The 22,994-nt window shown below is 39.8% G+C and overlaps 2 protein-coding genes, 1 long non-coding RNA gene and 1 other non-coding gene across 4 annotated transcripts; 2 read left to right on the top strand and 2 right to left on the bottom strand.

Annotated features, from left to right (window-relative positions):
• Positions 1-1,438: 1,438 nt before the first annotated feature.
• LOC137123984 (snaclec coagulation factor IX/factor X-binding protein subunit B3-like) lies at positions 1,439-4,272 on the bottom strand. Its single transcript, XM_067498515.1, has 8 exons — positions 4,187-4,272; positions 4,008-4,080; positions 3,876-3,923; positions 3,134-3,166; positions 2,922-3,013; positions 2,698-2,823; positions 1,873-1,972; positions 1,439-1,700 (listed from the first exon to the last, which is right to left on the bottom strand). The coding sequence occupies exons 1-8, from the start codon at positions 4,187-4,189 to the stop codon at positions 1,627-1,629; spliced, it is 549 nt and encodes a 182-aa protein (XP_067354616.1). The 5' UTR covers positions 4,190-4,272; the 3' UTR covers positions 1,439-1,626.
• A 3,014-nt stretch (positions 4,273-7,286) lies between these two features.
• On the bottom strand, positions 7,287-12,207 carry LOC137124301 (glutathione S-transferase theta-3-like). Its single transcript, XM_067499154.1, has 5 exons — positions 12,048-12,207; positions 11,069-11,156; positions 10,838-10,988; positions 9,294-9,470; positions 7,287-7,869 (listed from the first exon to the last, which is right to left on the bottom strand). Exons 1-5 carry the CDS (start codon positions 12,157-12,159, stop codon positions 7,672-7,674), a joined length of 726 nt encoding a protein of 241 aa, XP_067355255.1. The 5' UTR covers positions 12,160-12,207; the 3' UTR covers positions 7,287-7,671.
• Positions 12,208-12,934: 727 nt separating this feature from the next.
• Positions 12,935-13,021, top strand: trnay-gua (transfer RNA tyrosine (anticodon GUA)). The gene is given in 2 exon segments: positions 12,935-12,971; positions 12,986-13,021. It is a non-coding gene; the product is annotated as a tRNA-Tyr (tRNA).
• A 1,374-nt stretch (positions 13,022-14,395) lies between these two features.
• On the top strand, positions 14,396-16,469 carry LOC137124302 (uncharacterized). The gene is made up of 2 exons (XR_010913941.1): positions 14,396-14,750; positions 14,871-16,469. It is a non-coding gene; the product is annotated as an uncharacterized lncRNA (long non-coding RNA).
• Positions 16,470-22,994: the final 6,525 nt, after the last annotated feature.

The raw sequence follows: 22,994 nt of genomic DNA on the forward strand, positions 1-22,994 counted from the left end.
TCTCTCTCTCTCTCTGCTTCTGTGCTCTCCTGTGTATGTGTTCCTTTAGCTGCACTGCTGTTGGATTCTATTCCAAGTTCCTCTGTGTCTGCCGTGGAGGAGGCAGCACAGTAATGTTATTGACTAAAAGCCACTTAAGACAAATACTGAAAATGTATCATTAACAGGGTGCTTCTGACAAATTAGTTTACTTAAAGTTGGTAACACAAAGAAAAGATTAGATTACATGTTTTTTTAACTCTGATCCATAGACCTCAAACCATAGTCAATAGTTTGAAAATGACTGTAGTCAGCATTCTAGGGCAGAAGTGACAAGTGATACTTAAGTGAGGTCAACAAAATATCCATCCAACTATTATTGAAACAGCTTATTGTGTTAAGGATTAAATTTGAAATGTAAAAGATTTACCTTCAACAACATAAGGAATGTATTTCCTCTACTTAATGCCTTTTCCCACGGGAAAGATGTCTCCAAATTTTTGCTCTCAAGTCATTCAACGACTTGTGGTGTAGCAACTAATTCAAGCGTTGTGATCCTACTGAATGGTGAGCTATCAGTTGTTATCATACCCATAGTTATGGTCCAACAGGCAGCCTATTCCTCACCAGTATAATGTAGCAGCCATAGTAAAAAGGTCAAGAGCAAGAGTAGCAGTTGGTGATGTAATTTAAAAGCTACATTATAGGATTTTAAGTTGCGATCACATTGTTAACTGCTGGGGGGGACCACTGGCACCATGTTGATCTCAAAAAGTCCCATGTTGGCTACAGAGATTTTTCCTGTCTTTCAATTGGTGACTTCTGACTTTCTGTGGTAATTCTGTCAGTGCTACTGTTATTGTAGGTTGGTGCTTCGAGTGCAATTTAACAGGAACTGCGTGAGACGCTGGTTAGAGATATGTCAGCCGTTGACAACAAACCTGTAAGCCTGCTCTTGCCAAAGTTTAAACACTGAAATCAAATTGTGAATTGTAAAACTGTAGAATAATTTATAAGGAACCAAGGAGGTGATGACCTCAAAATGCTCTGTTTGTAGGATATTTGTTTGAACAAACCTTTTTGTTCTGTAAGCCTGATCATGTGTCTTCTGGTTGTTGCTGCTCTGAATGGAGCAACTGGTCTTTGGCCTGTTTGTGGTTGGTACATCATGATGGGGTGTCGTGATGGAAGGCTCTTGGTCCTCGCAAGCAAATTCCATTTAAAATCAACTCTATAGTCATTAGGGGGTGCTAACCTTTAGTTGAATAGAAACATAATTTTTAGGAGACAGGGGTAAGGTGACAGGAAAATACGGGTGTAAAACAGTTTTTAACAGTTTGGTCGAGGAAATGATAATTTTCCACAACATGGACACAAAAGTTAATCACTTTCAAATTTAAACATTTTAATCATTTTTAATTCATTCATTTTTATAAGGAAGAAGAACAAGAGCTCATAATTAAAAGTATTGATTTTATTGTAAAGAATACACTGAGATAAAGGCAGATATAATACAGTAGCAATGATTACAAACGCCACTCACAACATCTATAACTAGTTCATACTTTTGATAAGCGTGACAGTGACATGAGGTCTAAAAAGGAGAGCGTTAGTGTGTGTTTTTAGAGGTCAGAAGAACTGTGGTAACTAGCAATCTGGAGTTTTCTGGCACACGAATGGGAGGTGCACATCGCAGATTTGATTGGACCATCCTCTGGATTCTGTAAAAAACATCATCACCATCATTACTGTCATCAGTAACAGTAAATAAATGTCAATCAAGGTTAGCAGCAGGAAGAGGCCTGGCACTCTTGTCTTTGTGCTGACTTTATGTTCAGTTTTTTTTTCTCACCATGACCAATAAAGGAGTGGATGTGTGTTTTCTGTTCTCACCTTGAGAGTTGAGCTGTATGCACTGATAATTGTGAGCGGGGCTCTCTGTTTGCCATCTGTGGTAGTTGAACAGGGAACCATCTTCCCATCTCCAGTTACCCTGAAGGAAATCACCAATACACTCCACTGTTTCTAAATGTAGACTTATATGTTTAAAGTGATTTTGTGTAAAGTTTGAAAACCATGATTCAAAAAAGGTTCAAAAACCAAAAAGAGCACATACATTTTCTGACAGGTTATTTAAACTTTTTAGTAGTATTAGTAGTATTTTCTTTTAGAAATTTTTATAATTTTTTAAAATAAATATGGGGTTTAAATTAACTTTAAACAAAAAACCTACAACGAAGATTTGCTGAGCTACTATATGCTGTCTTAAAATTCAACTTTTCTGTTTGCCTATTCCTCCTAATATCTATAATCAAAACATTCTTCTTTTTCAATTGTTTATTTTATGTTGGTTTTTCTTATATGATACTATCGCTAATCTGTTTGTTGCTTTATCTTATGTTATACTGATGCTGTGTCAAAGCCTGTGGCGTCTCATATATAAGGTCCCACATCACATGCTAATGGGATATGATGCACAGGGTGTGATCTTCTCTGATCACACAGGGGAGAGCCTTCCTCAAAGTGCCTCTGAACTATTCAGTGCTGTTCTGTGAGTCTCTCTCATAGCACACCTCCACATTAGCGTAAGTTATGCTGCTTATGCTGCTTAATCGTAACAATTTGTTATTGTTGGTAGAATATTAAGATATTGTGTATTTGCAGTTGAGTCATAATAATAAAGGTCTGATCAAAGGTTTTTCTAATGGTCAAACAAACCTGGAAGTAGTAGCCTCCAATCCAGGCCAGAGTGTGACCACCAGTCTTGACTGTTTGCTGGATGAAATTATACTCCCAGATGTTGTGGACTGAGGCCAGACTGGCTTCAAATTCTCCACAGAAGCTCTGCAGCAAAAGGAAGCCTTTTATATTTGGTACATTTAAAAAAATAATCAACTGTAATCAAGTAGTGGTCAATTTTTCTTAATTTATGTTATTCTGACCTCTGCATTGCTCCAGGTATCGGCATTGTTAGACAAGAAGTAACAGTTACCACGGAAACTAAGCCAACCATCAAGGCAGAATTGGACACGAGCTGGAACAATGGGAAATTTAAAAAGCTTTAATAAGCTTTAAGGGACTTTAGTCAGCAATTCTCTAGCAGCAGCAGTGGTTCAGTGTGTTACTGTGAATGTGTTTTAAGTGACTTTCTTACCTCGAGGTTGAACAGCAGTGTCAGAATCAACATCTGTAAAACCCAACAACACGGGGTCAGTAGGTTGAGCAAATTCAGAGCTATCATTGACTAGCTAGTCACTACTCACAAAGTGGAGAGTAAACAGCTTGTTAGAATCACAAAATTTGTCTGCATCAGTGCTAATGTGACAAATGACAGTAGATTAAAAGAATAAGTTAGTTCTCTTTATGGACTCCAGTATTTCTCCATTTTAAACCCATAGCATAGTCTGTACTGTGTCCATTAAAGGAAACTTCTAGCCACATTTCACAAAGAAACAGAGGAGAATCCATTATAATGTACAGCTGAAGAGAGATGAAGTATAAGTTCACAATTTTATGAGTACATCTTTAAACAACAGTAAAGTTCCAAATGTATTAACAATTTTATCTAAATACAATACAAGATTTCGTACTTCCAAATTACCCATGTTAAGCAGATATCTTCCAAGGCTGCAGCATTTTTAATATAAAATTCCTTTTTCTGTTACCTTGCCTCCACTGCAACTCAACAGGACATTAAAGAAGGTATTTTATATTAAACTTCTGTTTACAACAGGGCTTATTTTCTGGAAAAATCGCATTGGCTGTTTGTGGGAACCCGGGAGAGGCTAACTTGTGGTTTGGGCTACTAAAAAAAGTATAGTCCGTAATATTGTGACTCAGCAACTTTAAAAAGAAAAGAAAATGAAAAAAAAAAGAAAAGAAAAAGTTCAAATTACCTAAATTTGGTGTAGGTTTGTCCTCCTGTTGCACAGATGCAGGAACACCTGAAGGAAAGAACAGTTCAGTCAGTTCGTACAAGTTAGTGTCATACAAGAAATGTATCAGAAGATGTCACTATTTTGCCTGACCTGTTGTGGCCCTGATGGACAGAGCAGCACAGAAGACAACAGAGAGGATTGATAAAGTCTTCATCATGAACATCTGGAAAGAAAAAGAATTTCACTCTTGTTTAGTAAGCACTTTAAAATCTGAATGTCCTGTATCCACTAAATACCCTGCAGAGTTAAAACAAACAAGTCTGACTCACCATGTATAGCAGCAGTCCGGTAAACGTGAAGAGTTGTTCAGGTATCAGTAAGGTGAGTGATGCTTGATATTGTACTCTTTATATACACACAGGCTCAACCATAAAATGTGTGGACTTTGCCTCCGGTCGTTTTGTGTTGGGTTACGGGAAAAACAAATGCAACCCTTCCCACTACACTGACTGACTAACTAGCTTTATGCTGCTTTTTAAACTGGAATAAGGAAATGTCAAATTGACTGGAACAGTTATGTTTAATATTGTCACACAGAAACAAACGAACAAGAGTATAGTTTGGCCAAAGAAGAACAGAAGCAAAATCAAAAAAGTATACAACCTCTTTGGAAGTTTCCTCCTTTTTATTTTTACAAAACTGAATCGTGGTCAGTATAATTTTGACACTGATCAACAGAAAAAGACTTATGACTAAGTAAAAACAAATCTTCACAAATTAATTAAAAATACAATATTCACACAGATAATTAAATGGAGATAGACTGAGTGCAGTGAATATGTTCAAAGGATTGTAATATAAATACACCTGGTGAATCTGTATTTTGGCAAAAATCTACATCATAAAGACAAAATCTAAAATCTAAGACTCAAATCAACTCTCAAATCCAAAATGTTATTAAAAAGCAAAAGTCAGGGCATGGATACAAAGATATTTCTTAGGCCATCCTCAAAAACTGAGTGACTGTACAAGAAGGAGACTAGTCAGACAAGCACCAAAGACACTTATGTGTCATACAGGTTCAGCACATGAGATGGGGGAGACTGAACATACAAAAACTGTTGCTGGGTTCTTTACCAGTTTTATTGGAGTGTGGCAAAATGGAATATCTGCCTAATGCATGTGGGAGATTCTTAAGTAAACTGCAAGATGATTTTTTTGTCTGACAATACCAGAATTCAGCATTTTGATCATCAGACTAAAGGCTCTGTTTGGCAGAACCAAACACTGCACATCATCACAAACACATTTTTCCCATCGGAAAGCATGGTGGGTGGCAGCATCATGCTGTAGTGATGTTTCTCTGCAGTGGGTACTGGAAGGCTTTGTCAAGCTAGAAGGTACATTTAATGCATTAAAATGTAGAAAAAAGTTAGAAGAAAGCCTGATGCAGTCTGGAAGAGAACTGAGAATGAGGAGTTTTCCAGCGAATCAATGAGCCGGAGCATGAAGCCAAAACTCCACAGAAACAGTTTAAAGACAACAAAGTTAATGTTGTGGAATGGCTGAGACAGAGCCCAGAACCTCAATCCAACTAAGAATGTGTGGCTGGACTTAAAAAGAGTTTCTCACACACAATCCCATGTGCAGCCTGATGAGTGAATACTTTATATAAGCCCAATAAACAGGGAGAGATTTAACAGCACAAATTACAAATACTGTTCACATTATCTAAATTGGGGGCTTTGGTTTGGGATCTAGAGGGCCACAGGGTTGAATCGCACCCAACCAGGTGTGGCTCCACCTTGGTGCCGCTCCCAAACCTAGATAAAATGGGGGGCGTTGTGGAAGGAAGGGTGTCCTGTGTAAAGCTCATACCAAATCAACATGCAGAACATGTTCCGCTGTGGCGACTCCTGAAGGGCCAAGCCGAAAGCCGTTGTTCAGTTCACATTATCTAAACTATAAACTAGCTTAGCTAAGAGCTTTCTGTGTAAAGCTCAAAAGCTCTTATCTCTATGTGCCGTAACACCCAAAATATCACCAAATTACCTCATTTCTCTCACCACTGATTGGGTGCACAGCATTTTTGGTATATTTGTTTTTGATGTTGTTTTTTTTTTTTTTTTGTAATTCTAATTTTCTGTTCTACTTCACCTAGCATAATGTACCAAAGGGTTAAAGATTATAATCGGTAAATAAGATAAAAGGCACCTGATGGGTGTGATGAAGCTGACTCAGTCAAGGAAACAGTTTAAAGAAAAAGCTTCCTTCTGGAAACTAACTGTTGTTTACTGTATCATGTTCAGGAAGTCCAAATCAAAAATGACGTGAAAGGAAAACAAAAGAACTGTGAAACCTTTTTTAATTGTTTTTACCAGGTTCAAGTTGAAAAAAATGTTACCATTAAAGTTGATATAGGTAACCTACTAACAGACTGGTGTAACATCAAGCAGCCAATGAACGACAGTATCATTCAGTAGGTCTACTATTCAATTTCCATTTTATAATTCCATTCTTTAGTGTGGTGTGCTGAGAAGGCTTGGTTCCACATGATGATGGATGAGTTGAGGGTGCCTTTTAGGCTATATCAAAAATACAACTGACAGTAAATAATCTATTGTTCATTTTTATGTATTGAATAATGAGACTGCATTGATATCTAACAAAATTAATTAATGTTCCATAAGTTCTGTTTTATTTATTTTTTTATTATAAATCTACATATGTTTATATATACCAAACACTATTTGACGTTTCTATTACTAATGCAACAAGAAATGCAGTGGGATCCAAGGAACATTTACACAAATGGTGCATTCCCTCTTCTTTTTACAATACTGTTTGGGAAATGTTGAGATCACTTGTTAGTTTGAATACGAATTTCAGCTGCCTGCCTAGTCCCTCCTTCACCATGTTTCACCTCATAATGCTCCAAGTGCTTTCAGTGGGTGACAGGTCTGGAATGCAGGCAGGTGCTAATTTAGCACCCACATTCTTTTCCTACTGAGCCAGGTTGAAGCACATGCAGAATGTGGTTGGACATTTTGTTGCTCAAATAAGCAAGACTGACTGACAAAGAGCTCATTTACACCAATTAACCTCATTGGTAGTGACGTGTCCCGGTCCCAAAATGTTTAATTTTCCAGTTTCAACATTTGAGTTGTTGTATTTGTATTATTAACAATCAAAAATAAATTCCAATGAATGAATTTAATTTTCTCATTTTTGGAAAAGGGGTTGTATTGATCTTCTGTTGCTGTGTTCACTTTTGTTTCTTCATTGTGTTTTGCATCCACCTGCTCCTATCTGAGAGTGTACCAATCACCCACTCCTCAGAGACCTTTGGTCCAAACATTATGGGACGCTGACCAAACCCCTTTTTGCTTAAAATAAGTATTTGACTTCTCACACTTTCACTTACTCCTCTTGGTATTTTACTCATTATCACAAATTTATTTAGTCTGCAGTGTTCTGCTGAAAACATTTTTATAACAAGTACACAATCTCAAAAAACAAAACAAAACTCCAGGACATCTCAAGAAATGTTCAATTACTGAGCCTGCCTCATAGATTTCCTTTGTTTTGCAGTGTTCTTAATTATTTGTAAGTATTTTAATATAAAGTACACTGAGCAATAAAACATTATGTAAATAAAAAGGACCTGGTTTTGCCCACTGGGTGGCAGAATTATACCAATCTATTAATGTTAGACCAGGTACACATTACAATCACACTGTAAATCACAGACTGAATAACAAGTGTTAGCATGAACTTTACTAAGCAAAATTGAACAGAGCTGGTGTTCTCCTCTTCACAGAAAGCGTTTGAGGATTTTGGGCTTAAACAAGGGCAACTTGCTGTCGTCCATCAGCTTAACACTCTTCTGGGCTCCCAGGATAGTCTGGTGAGCATCGTCAAAGAGCTCCTTTCCGATGGCAGCTTGAACTCTGTCCCGCCATGCGCTCAGCCTGGGTCTCCCATCAAACACATCTACGCCAGCACCCACAGGCTGTCAGTGGGACAAAGGAGCAGAAGAAAAGCCTGTAATCAGCCAACATTTCTGTCCACTGAACTGTATCATTTCTCAACAATGCTACTTTATTCGCTATGGACATGGAAGACTTTTGATTCTCTTGTGAGATGTAGATAAAATAATGAAAGAGTTGCATATAAGGCAAGTGTCTTTGACTAACGAAGACATCCACTAATCACAGTGCATGATTCATGTCCAAGTGTACTCTGGCAAGTCATTGAACTTGATTGAGCACCTTGCACGGAAGCTAAGATATATACTATATACCACTATAAGGACTTGTTAAAGTAGCTCAAACAAAGTCATGCAGAACAACAAGTTAGCAATTTGATTGTAACTCATCTTCAGCAAATCTCTGTTGACACAAAAGCTTTAGAAAGCTTTCCACAGTACTGGAGCTGAAATACCAGTCTATCCAGAAAATACTTCTAATACCACATTGCTGCAGAGAATGAGATGTTATGAAACACAACTGTATTTTTCATCACAATAACAGGGCAGGGAGAGAGGGTCATCTACATGTGTTTGAATCACATGGGAGATAATGTTGCAGAAGTTCATAATCTGGACTGGAAGGAGCAGTAGAGCTGGTCTAGATCAATTTGCATATATAGGAACTAGTAGCTCCTTTTGTATGTTTCTATTTTAAACTACTCACAAAAAGGTATTCGAAGGTATTCAAATGGATATTCAAGTTTTTGGGTGAAATTTCAGAATCCACTATAACCTTTATAGGTGAACTTCATTTGACCTTCTCTTAGCTTTTGAATGCACATGTCCAACTGTTCATTGTTTTGGTACATATTGCATAACATGCTGTTCTCTAACAAGGTGATTAGCGGGATTCATGGATCACGGTGGATCCACAGATCGACCACTAAATGTTCTGGTTCAATGACAGTTTGTATTTAAACAGTCCGATTCATCACGCGGTTCACATTTTGACATCATGAGACCAAGACAGCACCTAATAATTGACAAGTTATTGAGACATTTACCTTTTTTGTTGTGGTATCTGTTGTTAGATTTTGTTTCAATAAATTGTTTGAGATGAAGAACTTAACATGGCATGCTTCTAAATTAAATGCCCTACTTTCATAATATATTATCACTGTAGCATGAACTTTTTAAATAAATTTCACCTGAAAGTCCAATATCCTGAACTTTTTTAGTAGTGTAATTACAGATTATATTAATTAACTTCATTCAGAGATTTTAATTTCCTCATGTTTATTCTGTTTATATTATTAAACTTACTTAATGATGACACTGAATTAAATACTAAACAGACAGTACAAACAGAACATTGTGATAATATTTTTAAAGTCTTTGACAGTAATGTCCAAAAAACACTGGCACAGCCCTTTATTAGCCCTCTGACTCTAGACCTCAGTGCTCACCTGCATGATCTCCACAATGGCGACCAGGTCAGCCAGTGAAATATGATCTCCTGCGATGAAAAGCCTGTCCTGAATGAACTTTTCTTCAATTAGTTTCAGGGAACAGTTTAGATCCTCTATTGCTGCATCCATCTTTTCCTTTGGTACATCCACACCCAGAGCCTTGGGAATCATAAGCTACAGCACAAACACAAAAGATCTTTGTATGAATCTGTGGAAGTGCAGATGAAATAAAACCCTGTTCAATTGTGCTAGCAAGCTTGTTATTATCCAAAGTCATGTTGTCACTTCTCAGGAGATTAACACTGATATAATCACTGCACAGACCATGGGATGAATGTTTTTTTACTGAAAGACAGCCAAGGAAAACAAGAAATATGAGGCTTTTAAACAGTCATTTCCTGAAACAGACTGAGTAGAACAAAGGTCAGAGGCTTCAGCTTGTGAGCAGCACATTTTCTTCTTGTCCTCTATCTTATTGCTGAGTTTTCTCACTGATTTGTCTTATTTGTCACTCAGTGTCAGTGATCATTAGTATCTACACGATAACAGATGTGGACAGAGAGATAAAATATGTGATTGGATCTCATCGTGGTAAATGCAGAATGTAGTATTTTTAAGCTTGTTGCAGCCATATTTGACTTTCTGTCTCTGATGCTTTGATTTTGACCCAAAAAGTATAGTATTGCCATGTAAACTATCTCCTTTAAAGCCGATATAAAATGATATATTGATACTGTATCAAATGTTATGATTTCGTTCTCAGTGAAGTGATTTGCCTCATATTTATTTTAAATTTACAGAGAACACTGCTGCATTCAGCTCCAGGTGATTCGGTGAAAAACAGGTTTGATTAACTGAAGTTGATCGTGACTAAAAACAGTTACACTGTAGCAAGAGAAATGTGTACTTGGCTGACAGTACAATGTCAGATGATATCATATTGCTGTTAGGTTCAGACAGATTACATTTTATTATTTCTTGTTGGATCCCTGTGCTTGTACAGCTTCACAAAACTGGTGACCTGGTTGTATTACACAGACCTCATGTTGGTCCTCTTCCTGCTTTTAAGAAACCTGAATTTGCTAGTATAAGTATACCCGTAGAAGCTTTTCCCTTCTGTTGCATCCCCTTATAAGAAACTATGTTTTTGCAAACGGCTAAACCTTTTTAAAAGACTGACTTATTTATTGGACAAAGGGGGGTGTCTGTGGCTAATGTAAAACCCAGAACATTAACTCCCTCCTTTATTTTTGTGTTGTTCACTTAAAACAGTAATCCTAGTTAATGCCACATTAACCCAAGAAAATGAAAAACAAAGTTCTTTAACAGTACTTTGTTTTTCCTTCGACGTCTTACCTCTGATTGTATTAATGACAGTTATGGACAAGCCATAAAGTAGCAGGAAACCTGTATCAGCAGCTCCAACTTACAACAACACTGAGCTGACACTTTCCCTCCAGCTGACATCCTTCCCTAGCAGATGCATGGAAAAGCTCAGACTTTAAGTAATCAAGAGAACAGGATAGGTGCTGTAAACATACCCGCAGCCAGAACACCCTGGATCCGTGTGGCCGTATGCCGCTGTGCTGCCATGACAAGTACTCATTGACACGAGCGCGCTGCTGGAGGTCGGCTGGATACCAGAAGTCTGGAGTCTTAAACTTCTCAGCCAGGTACTGGAGGATGGCAATGCTGTAGAGGACACCATGATCACCACATAGAACCTGTGGGTTTATACAAGATTCACCAGTGATAAACATTTTAATAATTACCTTTCACCCAGGCAGAAGTCTTGATCTCGCAAAGCAGGGACTTTTCTGATCAAGGTAATCTTCCCAAACTCTTCTCCATACTGCTCACCTGAAAATAACACATGGTTATAAGCAGCAAGAAGACTTTTAGTCTGCATAATCTAAAGTGCTGCACCAAGTCATGACATTCTGGATGGTATGACATGGCCTATTACAACTGATTAAATCAGAGTTTTGAGACAGGAGTAAATCTTAGGCATTTTGAAAATGTCCAAATCACTACAGACTAACTAGCCTACCAGATTCCAAAAAACATCCCCAGTGTCTTGTTACATCTGTAACCTTTTAGTTCACCTTTGTTCAGGTATTTCCTAGTTTATGTCAAAAGGTATATATATAATTTTCACAATGAAAAAATTATTCCCCCAGCGTAATCATCTAGTGTTCAGTGTTGGGAAAACTAGTTTTACAGTAGTTTCTACAGCAGTTCTACTCTTGGGAGAACTCTGGTTTGGTTATATCTACAAACCATTTGCTCAAACCACTTCAAAATCTAATTGACAGTGTCTATGGGATACATATAACAAAATAATACAGAACAGCAGCCAAAAAAAAAGTGCTGTGTTCATTAAAGAACTGACTACAACTTCAGCATTAAACAAATTTAACTTGCATTGCTTGAAGGACTTCAGCAGTGGTTTAAAAAGTGTTGAAAAAAATACAATAAAAATGAACAAACTCTACTTTTATGGTATAGCATTGTTTGTAGTTTTAGTATGTAGCTAAACAAACAATGTTTAATAAAAGATAATATTACATTCTAAAAAGACACTGCTGGGGAGTATCGCACGACTATGCTGTTTGCAGTAGTTAGAAGTTAAGTAGCTCACAAGGCCGCTCATATCCTATAGTGTGTGCTTGTGTTTCTGTAGCAAATATGACGTTAAAACAAAATGATGGCGACTAGTTTTTTTTTGTCTGTGTGTGGACGTTAACTCACCATCAAACAGAGTAATCTTCTTGAAGTCAAATGGAATGTTGTTCTTCTTGGCGAAAATATAAACTGAGCGACAGGGCTGAGAGTACAGGTCCAGGTACAGCTCTAACGCCATGACTATTTCTCCCTATACTTTCCTCTGCAGTACACGTTTTCACTGCTGTGCAATAATTTTACTCGCCAAAGATCGTTTATTTGCAAGAGATGATTTATACGCTGACGTGAAATTAATAGAGTTGGTTCTCATGGCCGATGAAAATCCAATTCGATCTTCCCGTGCAGGCTCGAATCCTGCTAAAAACTAACTTGGGGTAACAATTAATTTCAGGTTCCTAAGGCACTGTGTTGGCTCATGCGAGTTCAGAGTTTTGCTGTGAATTTCTTTTCTGTTGTAAATAAACAATTGCAATTCAACAGCTACTAAAACAGAAATATCCAAGTAGAGGGACTTATATTGAATGAATTATTGCTGATTTATTAGTGCACGCATAGTTTCTGATGGACTAGTAGCTGTTGTTGAGCCACCAAACAGCTGAGGAGTGAGTCCTCTTGTCGTAGGTCTTTAATCTCTTATGTGTCTATGTGTCTTATGTGATAGGGTGGTGGAGAAGAGTGAGACACTTCTCTATGTCTTGACTTTATGTAATCTTACACAGACTTTATGTAATCATTTAATTCATGCATTCCTTTACTCTTTAAATTGCTTTGATTTCATGTATTTCATCTGTATGCAACATTTCTGTATTTGTCCTGTAGTGAAGGTATATTTGCGGAGAAGCATGCCCTGTGTTAAGCGTGATTGTTCATTGTCCACACTCAGATAAAAAGACCCGGACATAGATTATTAATGGACAACCCACTTCATCTCTACCCAACGTTGAAAAATTTGCCTTTCGATAGCTCAGTTGGTAGAGCGGAGGACTGTAGGTAATTCAGCTGGAATCCTTAGGTCGCTGGTTCAAATCCGGCTCGAAGGAGAAAATTTTTAATGACAGACGATACTCTTAAAATACTCTCGCGCGTATGTTGTTGCAGCGTCTCTTTCTTCCTTTCGAAAATCGTGTTTTGGAACTTTGCAAGGTTGTATTGATATTACACAATAAAGTCAACAAATAAATGTAATCTCATATTATACATTAAGTATTCACCACTGTGTGAAGGAATTAGAAATAGCTTCACTTATTCATCGCTATTATTAAAGGAATGCATTTACATTAATACATTACAATCCACTTATCTGAACAATAAGTACTTATCCGTTTGTTATGTTAAGAGTTTACTTTACTGCCAATACTTCACTACCTTTACTTAAGTAAAAAACGGATTGCAAGAGTTTTTCTTGGTACATTTTACATTACAGAGGAACAACTAACCTCATAGCCATGGTTTAATGTCAGAGTCACAGACTAGTGTGACTCTGGCAATGGTCTTAGAGAAGCAACTGTTGCTGCACACCAATGTGAAAAGGGTTATAAAACCATTTTTAAATAATTTGAATGCCAATGATCTACAAAGACTGATGTTTTACATTATTAAGGGGAAAGCATTTAAAACCGTTGCTAAATCTTCCGAGGAGTTGACGTCCCAGCATATTTATCCCAAGGTCAGACCATGCAATTCTCAGAGAGATACAAAAAAACATCAGACATCTCTAAATCTCAGACCCTACAGGCCTCACTGAGCGTGTGAAATATTAGAAGAAAGCTGAACAAGTATGGTTTCAAGATTCAAGATTCAAACAACTTTGTCGATGCAATGAGGAAATTGTGTTGCCTTGTTACAGCTGTTTGGCACATGAAAAGTAGAAAAGAAAGGAAAAAACTTCCACCAAACCAAGACAGTAGACAAGTACAAGTACAAACTACTGATCAATAAAGTAAGAAAAAACATAGCTAGAGGAGTAAACATAAATGAAATAAAAACAATACTATTTGTCCATTTTGACTATTTAGTCTATTTAGTCTAACACGTTTCTGTGATCAGTCTCTGGCAGAAAGTGCTCCTCTGTGCAGGCAGCAGGCAGTGGAGTGGGTGGGAGGGTTTGTCCAGGATTGAGAGGAGTTTGGACAACAATCTCCTTTCAGATACAACATGCAGAGGGTCAGGCTTCTGCCCCAGAACAGAACCAGCCATCTTTATTTGTTGGTCCAGTCAGTTACAGCATAGGAGATGGAGCTGGCTACCACGGTCTCATAAAAGTTTGTTCGGTCATGGAATAGGACAATGATTTGAAGTACACCAGTCAATCTACATCTGAATTACAGAAAAATAAAAGAAACAAGGTTTTGGAACGATCTAGTCAAAGTCCAGACCTCAATCCAATTGGAACACTGGCTTCTCCTTGTTTTATTCAATGATGCAGCCAATTCAGAATCATTAAGATGTCTGTTTTTCAAGGATACTTTTAAGTACTTATCTTCTTGAGCGGATGTTCAATGGGTCTTAATTGTTTGTGTGTTGTATGCCATTTAAAAAATTTACATTGAATAAAACCAAAGAAAGAAAATAGAAATACAAAAGTGGACAGTGGTTTTCAAACTTTTTCTAGCAGCTAGTCAGGTGGGATAGTAGTCCATGATATTACCAACAATATTGTAAAATATTAATATAATTGTATTAACAATTATTATTATTTTCAAAATTTTGCATTTGTTTGTTTTTCACAGGTATCCCTATGCTGAAGCTTTTAGGCCATAAAAGTCTGTGGTAAGACATTTTGCAAACGGCTACGCCCACTTCATGTGAAGATTTACCTGTGGCTTTACCCCAGAGCGGGGTACGATATGTTTTTCAAAGCTTTCCTTCTGTATCTTTGAATGGGATTAGGATGAAAGAGGCCAACAAAGGAGAGTGGAAGAGCAGCCCCAGCCAATCACTGTCGACAGAGGATACACAAGGTTGAGAACATCCTTGATGCTTCGACTGATAAACCCATACAGTGTGCACTATGTGTAGGAAGGGTAAAAGCACCTGCAGTGCATTCAGGACCTCACAGGTGTAGAATTATACACAAAGACAGGGACGCTCTAAAAGTCCCTGCGACACCGGCTACATCATGGAAGACGACTTCCACGCCCACTGCGAGTCATGCCTTGGCCCTGAGCACTTGAGGACCTAGTATGATGATGATGATGCTTGCTGGGTGAAACGTTTGCATTTAACCTTTGGTGAAGCATTGGGCGCCCCGGACCCTCCCTGCCTAGAGGATGAGCGCAATGCAGGCTCCCTCCATTGCCGGCTCCCCTCCTGGTTCTCCCCTCTTCCCATTAGAAGTGTAGTAGACAAAGGCGAGCAAGAGGCACCGTCAGCACACCGACACTTCACCCCTTTTCCCCTGCCTGCTTCCTGCCCGCCTAAGGTGCTCTTTTCCAGGGCCCTCCAGAGATAATGAAGAGATCTGCTGTCCGGAAGTAGATTTCCCTGCCTCAAGAGGTGCCCCTGCCCCCAACAAGATGGTTGGAGACATTTATGGCAGCTAGCACGAGAGACAAAGACTCTCCCCTCTGGCCGAGTTTCCGGTTTCGAGCAGGCAAAACAGCCAGAGGTTTCTTCTTGTGGACCCACAAAAACTTGCGCTCCATCAAAGCAATCTACATCCCAGGGAAACCGAACCAGGCTGCAGACCTCTTCAGAGTGAATGGAGACTAAACCCCTCACTCGCTTAGCTGTTGTGGGAGTTATGAGAGAGCACAGTGCCCTCTGTGGTTTGCCATGAACGCGCAGGATGATCCACCTCTTGGAGTGGATGCCTTCTCTCATCGCGCACAAATGCATCTTGGTTCCCGACAATGATTAAGCTCGTGTCGGGGAACCAGGGAGACTCCAGTGGCACAGAGACACACTCTCACAGGTGGATGGCTCGATCCAATATTTTCCGCTCATAGGCCAGCGCCTGTGGGCTTGGCCCCTGATCCGGAGTGTTTGGAGAGCTTAGGGCTCACACCTGCAGTTACACAGTCCATTCAAGGTGCAAGGGCTCCACCTACAACAGCCTCTTACTCCGCAAAAGGACCATTGTTGGCCTAGTGCACTTTGTGTTTTGGATATTGTGTCAAGGGATGTTGGAGTTCTTTCACATCAGGGATTGGACATTTACCACGGCTACAATCCACACATTCACTAACAGGCCCTGCCTCTGTGTTACGGATCTAGACAACTACATCTTCCCCAGTGGACACTCCTTCCACCATTTTCCTTCCCTTTCTTCAAGTTACACAAAATCATCACTGCATCTAAGGATCTATCTACACTGCCAGGACCATGCTCCACTCTTCCCCATAAGACCCCTGCTTCTCCTACAGACTCTGTTCGTCTCCCCACTCACACTAGCAGGAGTTCAGGACCACCTAGCAAGTTGGAGGACTTACTACATCTCCATCCTGCTTTGCCAACTATATTATTTTATAATAAACTTTATTTAACTGAGCTGTTGTGTCAAGCACCTTATTGGGTCCAACCTTAAAAACAGTCCCTTACAAATAGTGTGCACTTATAAAGCGCTTTTCTATGTATTTGCACTCAAAGCACTTTACACTGCTTCTTATTTACACACACAACCTTTTTGGGGAAAACCTGGGCTTATTAGGAGAGATAGGATCTATACTACTTGGGATGGTGCAGCTCTTTTATCAAGAAATGTGTCTGGTTTTATTAGACAACCAAAAGTGTGACAATCCAGAGTTGAGCTTGGGATGCAGAGATGCAGTCCTACAAAGTTCTCTGCATTGTTCTTACAGCTGTCAGTCCCAAAAGCCTGCATCTGTTCCCCAACCAATTAAATTACATTAACCAAAAAGAGGAATTAATCATAATAACCTAATAAGAATTAAGACTACTACGATAAAATGCATATTATTAAACATCAGATGTCTCTCAACTAAATCTCTGTTAGTAAATGACTTAATAAACAATCATCTATTCAATTTATTTTGTCTGACTAAAGCTTGGTTGCAGCAGGACGAATATGTCCGTTTAAATGAGTCAAACCCCCCAAGTCATATTAATTATAATGTTCCTAGAAGCACAGATTGAGGTGGAGGAGTAGCAGCTATCTTTCACTCAAGCTTACCAATAAACCCTACACCTAAATGTAGTTATGACTCATTTGAGAGCCTTACTCTTAGCTTTTCACACCCAATCTGGAAAACTTAAACCACTATTATTTGTTACTGAGTGACTGTGGATACAGAGCATTCCCAGAGGTGAGAGAGTGGTGATTGGTGTAGATTTCAATGGACATGTAGGTGAAGGGAACAGAGGTGACGAGAATGTGATATGCAGGTTTGGTCTTCAGGACAGGAATGCAGAAGGACAGATGGTCGTAGACTTTGCAAAGAGGATGGAAATGGCTGTAGTGAACACTTTCTTCCAGAACAGGCAGGAACATAGGGTGATGTATAAGAGCGGAGGTAGATGCACTCAGGTGGACGACATCTTGTGTAGACATTGTAATCTGAAAGAGATCAGTGACTGTAAATTATTAGTTGGGGAGAGTGTAGCCAGACAACACAGGATGGTGGTGTGAAAAATGACGCTGGTGGTGAGGAAGATGAAGAGGACAAAGGCAGAGCAGAGGACAAAGTGGTGGAAATTTAAAAAGAAAAGTTATAGTAGTTGAAACAGAAAGAAGGTGAGAAAGGAAGAATGTCATGTAGTTTTCAGGGAGGAGCTGAGACAGACTCTGGGTGGTTCGGAGGTGCTTCCAGATAACTGGACCACTACAGCTAATTTGATCAGGGAGACAGGTAGGAGGGTAATCGGTGTGTCATCTGGAAAGAGGAAAGTGGGCAAGGAGACTTGGTGGTGGAACGAGGAAGTTCAGGAGTGTATACAGGGAAAGAGGTTAGCTAAGAAGTAGAGGAACACTGAGAGAACTGAAGAGAGTAGACAGGAGTACAGGGAGATACAGCGTAAAGTGAAGGTAGAGGTGGCAATGGCCAAACAAAGAACATATGAGGACTTGTATGCTCGGTTGGACACTAAAGAGGGAGAGGTGGATTTGTACAGGTTGGCCAGACAAAGAGATAGAGATGGGAAGGATGTGCAGCAGGTTAGTGTGATTAAAGATAAGGATGGAAATGTATTGACACGTGCCAGGAGTGTGATGGGAAGATGGAAGGATTACTTTGAAGAGTTGATGAATGATCTTGGAAAGTGAGAGGATGCTGAGGACTGGAGGAGAAGTATACTGGTGCCCATTTTTAAGAATAAGGGAGATGTGCAGAGATGTGGCAACTACAGAGGAATAAAGCTGATGAGCCAAACAATGAACTTGTGGGAAAGAGTAGTGGAAGCTTGGCTAAGGGCAGAGGTGAACATTTGTAAGCAGCAATATGGTTTCATGCCTAGAAAGAGTACAACAGATGCAGTATTTGCTTTGAGGATGCTGATGGAGAAGTACAGAGAAGGTCATAGGGAGTTTGGCATTGTGTCTTTGTACATTTAGAGAAAGCGTATGACAGGGTGCAGAGAGAGGACCCGTGGTATTCTATGAGGAAGTCTGGAGTAGCAGAGAAGTATGTTAGAGTGGCACAGGACATGTATGAGAGCTGTAAGACAGTGGTGAGGTGCTGTAGGTGTGACAGAGGAGTTCAAGGTGGAGGTGGGTCTGCATCAAGGATCAGCTCTGACCCCCTTCTTGTTTGCTCTGGTGATGGACAGGCTGACAGATGAGGTTAGACAGGAATCGCGATGGACTATGATGTTTGCAGATGACATTGTGATTTGTAGTGAGAGCAGGGAGAAGGTGGAGGAATATCTACAGAGATGGAGGTCTGTTCTGGAAAACAGAGGAATGAAGCTTAGCCGCAGTAAGACAGGATACATTTGTGTGAATGAGAAGGACCCAGGTGGAACAGTGAGGTTACAGCGAGCAGAGGTGAAGAAGGTGCAGGACTTTAAGTACTTAGGGTCAACGGGTCAGAGCAACGGAGAGTGTGGAAAAGAGATGAATAGGCGAGTGCAGGCAGGTTGGAACGGGTGGAGAAAAGGGTCAGGTGTGTTGTGTGACTAAAGAGTATCAGCGAAAATGAAAGGAAAGGTGTTCAAGACAGTGGTGAGACCAGCGATGTTGATCGGCTTAGAAATTGTGGCACTGAAGAAAAGACGTGAGGCAGAGCTCGAGGTGGCAGAGCTTAAGATGTTGAGGTTCTCTTTGGGAGAGTACATCTGATTGACAGCTCATGTGAGATGTTTTGGGGATAAAGTCACCTCAATCTGGGTGTTTTGGACATGTTCAGAGGAGAAACTGTGACTACAGAACAGGTTGCTTTTCACCATTCGATAGCTCAGTTGGTAGAGCAGAGCACTGCAAGTTGTTCAGCAAGAATCCTTAGATCACTTGTTCGACCTCAGCCTGAAGGAGAAACATTTGGTTGTATATTAATGGTTCCAATAGCCAAGCAGATTCGAACATTTCCGAACACAGATGCAAACACTCAAACGGAGCAAAAGAGCCATTTAATTCCTAACAGAAGCTCACCCCTCTATTTGATGTTTCTTCTCGGTGGGAGGGTCGAACAGCTCATGATGGCTAAGTTTCGAGAAGATGCTGTTCTAAAACAAAAATTTAGCACAAATTCTTTGCTTTCAAAGCTAGCTTAAAAATGCACTAGCTTATCTCTAACATTACAATTTTAAAGGCCATGGGGTGGCTTTCACCTTTAACTTGCTCAAAAATATGATAGCTGGTCCGGCTAGGACTGGTCCAGACTATGTGTAACATCACATAGTCATAGAATTACTACTTGTTACTGTGTTTGAAATGAGCATGTTTCAAACACAAACGACAAACACCGATGTTCCGTTGACGTCGTCACTAAGGGGTGTGGACCTTTAATGGGGCCATTCAGCCAGCTCTTGCCCGCCGTCGTGCTTCGGAGTCAGGCTGGAGCCTCATCAGGGGCTTACCCTCCTCAGTTATATAGTCAACGGAACATCGGTGTTGGGTAGGACATACCGCTGAATCCATGGGGTTATTATAGAAAATTAAAGTCAGTAAATAACGCCTCTATGGCTGCATATCAATGTTTTATATAGTAAATAAATGATGGTGTCCCACTGTCCCAGCTGATAATGGCCTGGTAGCAGTCGCTCTTTTTTTGCGCTCGCTATCCTGGTACTTTTTACCATCTACAAATGTTATGATCTTCATGTCATCATGAAAGACATGACCCCTTCTTCTTTAATATGCAAGATGCCCCTCCTTGTGCTTAAAATGGAGCTCATTGACCTGCAGTGCAACTCTGACCTCAAAGTAAACTTCAGGGAAGTGAGTGGAAAAGCAGACAAGCTTGGGCAAATTTTGAGAAAATTGACCCCGGCTCCCCTGAGCACATATTTGTGCAAATAGTTTTTCTATAACTTCAATAAGTCCAAGTACAGGTCCAGACTTACTGACAATCATTGTTGAGCCATACTGAGGGTCTCAACTGCTTCTTACCTCAAGCCAAATGTGGCTCAGCTATTTCAGAGGAAGCGCTGCCATGTCTCTGGAAGCAAGAAGTAGGCAAGAGAAGCCATGTTCAGAAGAACCTTTCTTGTTCAGAAGAACCCATTAAAGTTAATGAATTGTTAGTAGTAATGTTTGAGAAGATTAGATTTTTTAACAAAGCTTTTATTGTGGAATACCTGATGCAGCCCAGCCACACCCAGACTCTGCCTCCTGTGCCCCACAGGTAATTTGAGTTTGAGAACCCTGATCTAAACTAACAACTAACTGGCTATGAGACACACCCTGGGACTTGAGCAACCCCAGCGGGGCCGCTGGGCCGCTAACCACACTCTAGAACTATTGCTTAAACTCCAACTAGCTCTGATGTCGCTAACCATAATCGTTTCCTAATCCTAACCAGTTGATCTTTGTACCTAATCCCAACCAATTGGAACTCACCCAGTGCTAACAGGAACACTCTGAAAATCCTCCCCCAATCAGGGGCATCCAAACTTCTATCAGTTTAACAAAAAGCTGTCTCAGGGCCTCCTGGGGCTGTCTTTAAAGTTAATTTCAACACAAGATAATGTATTCAAGTCAAAGTCTATTTGACTCCAAAACAACACAGCTGTCTCAGGGCCTCCTGGGGGCTGTCTTTAAACTCAACCACTATAATTAGGGAATCATCTTTACCGTAACAAAAATCTACCAGACTGTAATCTTTCTCCATACAGCTGTCTCAGGGCCTCCTGGGGGCTGTCCCTAACCTTAGTTTCAACTCAATAAATCCCCCCAAAATATGCTCAACTCAAAGATAACAGTCTCACTCCATACAGCTGTCTCAGGGTCTCCTGGGTGCTGTCTATAATCTGGAAAATCTCCTCAACAATTGGACAGCTGCCCTTTAAACCACCGTTATTGGCCAGCCTGCAAACATCAACTTGAGAACCAGGGAAACTTTATCAGAAACTGCATCAGAGACTATACAACTCCTATAAAAAACATCCGAAAATCAAGAACACAATGTCTTCTTTTCAGTAGGAAGAAAACACACAGTATCAGGGAACCAGAGTGACATGCGTCGGCCCGTGCCATGCCTTTGACTCTCTATTCCAAACCGCCCAGTTGACAGATAAAGCGGGGAGAGTCATCGAGATACTGATCGAGAACTGGGATGGGAGAGGGAGGTGGGATTCAGAGCACGCCTATCCAGGCGGGGTTGCGTTTTGAGGTATATATATGAGGTACGCAATGATATTTCCATGCTGAACTGACTTATTCTGGGTCAAATATGAAGGCAAACCCACTTTCCCTTCAGTATTTTGCTGCAGTTGTCAGAAACAGGCATATCTTCCAAATCAGCTATATTGGGCCTCTAAATGTTTTTAAGCGAATAATAACTTACAATGATGGTAAATGGTAAATAGTCGCTTATATAGTGCTTTTATCCAAAGCACTTTACAATGTTCGTCCCATTCACCTGTTCACACACACACTCACACGTCGATGGCGGTGGGTGTTATGCAAGGTGCTCACCTGACCCACCAGGAGCAACTTGGGGTTCAGTGTCTTGCCCAAGGACACTTGAACATGTAGCCGGAAGTGCTAATTATATTTTCATGCCGAACATAATTGATCTGGGCCAAATATGAAGGCAAACATACTTTCCCATCAGTATTTTTCTGCAATTGTTAGAAATAAGCATATCTTCCAAATCAGCTCCATTTGGCCTGAAAATGCTTTCAAGCACATAGTAACTTACACTGATGAACTGTGGCTATATAAAAGCTGTCACAATGATATTTCCATGCTGAACTGAGTAGTTCTGGGCCAAAATGAAGGCAAACACACTTTCCCTTCAGTATTTTGCTGCAATTGTCAGAAACAAGCATATCTTCTGAATCAGCTACAAATCTATTAAGCGCCTAATAGAGTTGCAAGTTCATCAGTGTAAGATATTATACACTTAAAAGCATTTTCAGGCAGAATGGAGCTTATTTGGAAGATATGCTTGTTTCTGTATATTGCAGCAAAATACTGAAAGGAAAGTGGGTTTGCCTTCATATTTGACCCAGAACAACTCACTTCAGCATGAAAATTTCATTCCAACAGCTTTTATTTGGCCACAGTTCATTACTATAAGTTATTATGCGCTTAAAAGCAATTTCAAACCCACTTTCCCTCAGTTCGGCATGGAAATTTCATTGCAACAGCTTTAATTTAGTCACAATTCATCACTGTAAGTTTTTATGCGCTTAAAAGCATTTTCAGGCCAAATGGAACTGATATGCTTGTTTCTAACAATTGCAGTAAATACTTAAGGGAAAGTGGGTTTGCCTTCATATTTGACCCAGAACAACTCAGTTCAGCATGGAAATATCATTGCAACAGCTTTTATTTGGCCACAGTTCATTACTATAAGTTTTTATGCGCTTAAAAGTTTTTTCAGGCCAAATGAGCTGATTTCTGCCTATTGCAGCAAAAAACTGAAGGGAAAGTGGGTTTGCCTTCATGTTTGA

The sequence above is a fragment of the Channa argus genome, chromosome 3, assembly GCF_033026475.1.
Source record: "Channa argus isolate prfri chromosome 3, Channa argus male v1.0, whole genome shotgun sequence".
NCBI classification, from domain to species: Eukaryota; Metazoa; Chordata; class Actinopteri; order Anabantiformes; family Channidae; genus Channa; species Channa argus.

Coding starts and splice junctions, on each gene's coding strand:
- LOC137123984 (XM_067498515.1), bottom strand. Junction 3,924..4,007: donor GTCCATCAGGGCCACAACAG/GTCAGGCAAAAT, acceptor TCTTTCCTTCAG/GTGTTCCTGCATCTGTGCAA. Junction 2,824..2,921: donor ATACCTGGAGCAATGCAGAG/GTCAGAATAACA, acceptor CTTTTGCTGCAG/AGCTTCTGTGGAGAATTTGA.
- LOC137124301 (XM_067499154.1), bottom strand. CDS start 12,159: ATGGCGTTAGAGCTGTACCTGGACCTGTACTCTCAGCCCTGTCGCTCA. Junction 10,989..11,068: donor GACTTCTGCCTGGGTGAAAG/GTAATTATTAAA, acceptor TGTCCTCTACAG/CATTGCCATCCTCCAGTACC. Junction 9,471..10,837: donor CCAGGGTGTTCTGGCTGCGG/GTATGTTTACAG, acceptor TTTGTGCTGTAG/CTTATGATTCCCAAGGCTCT.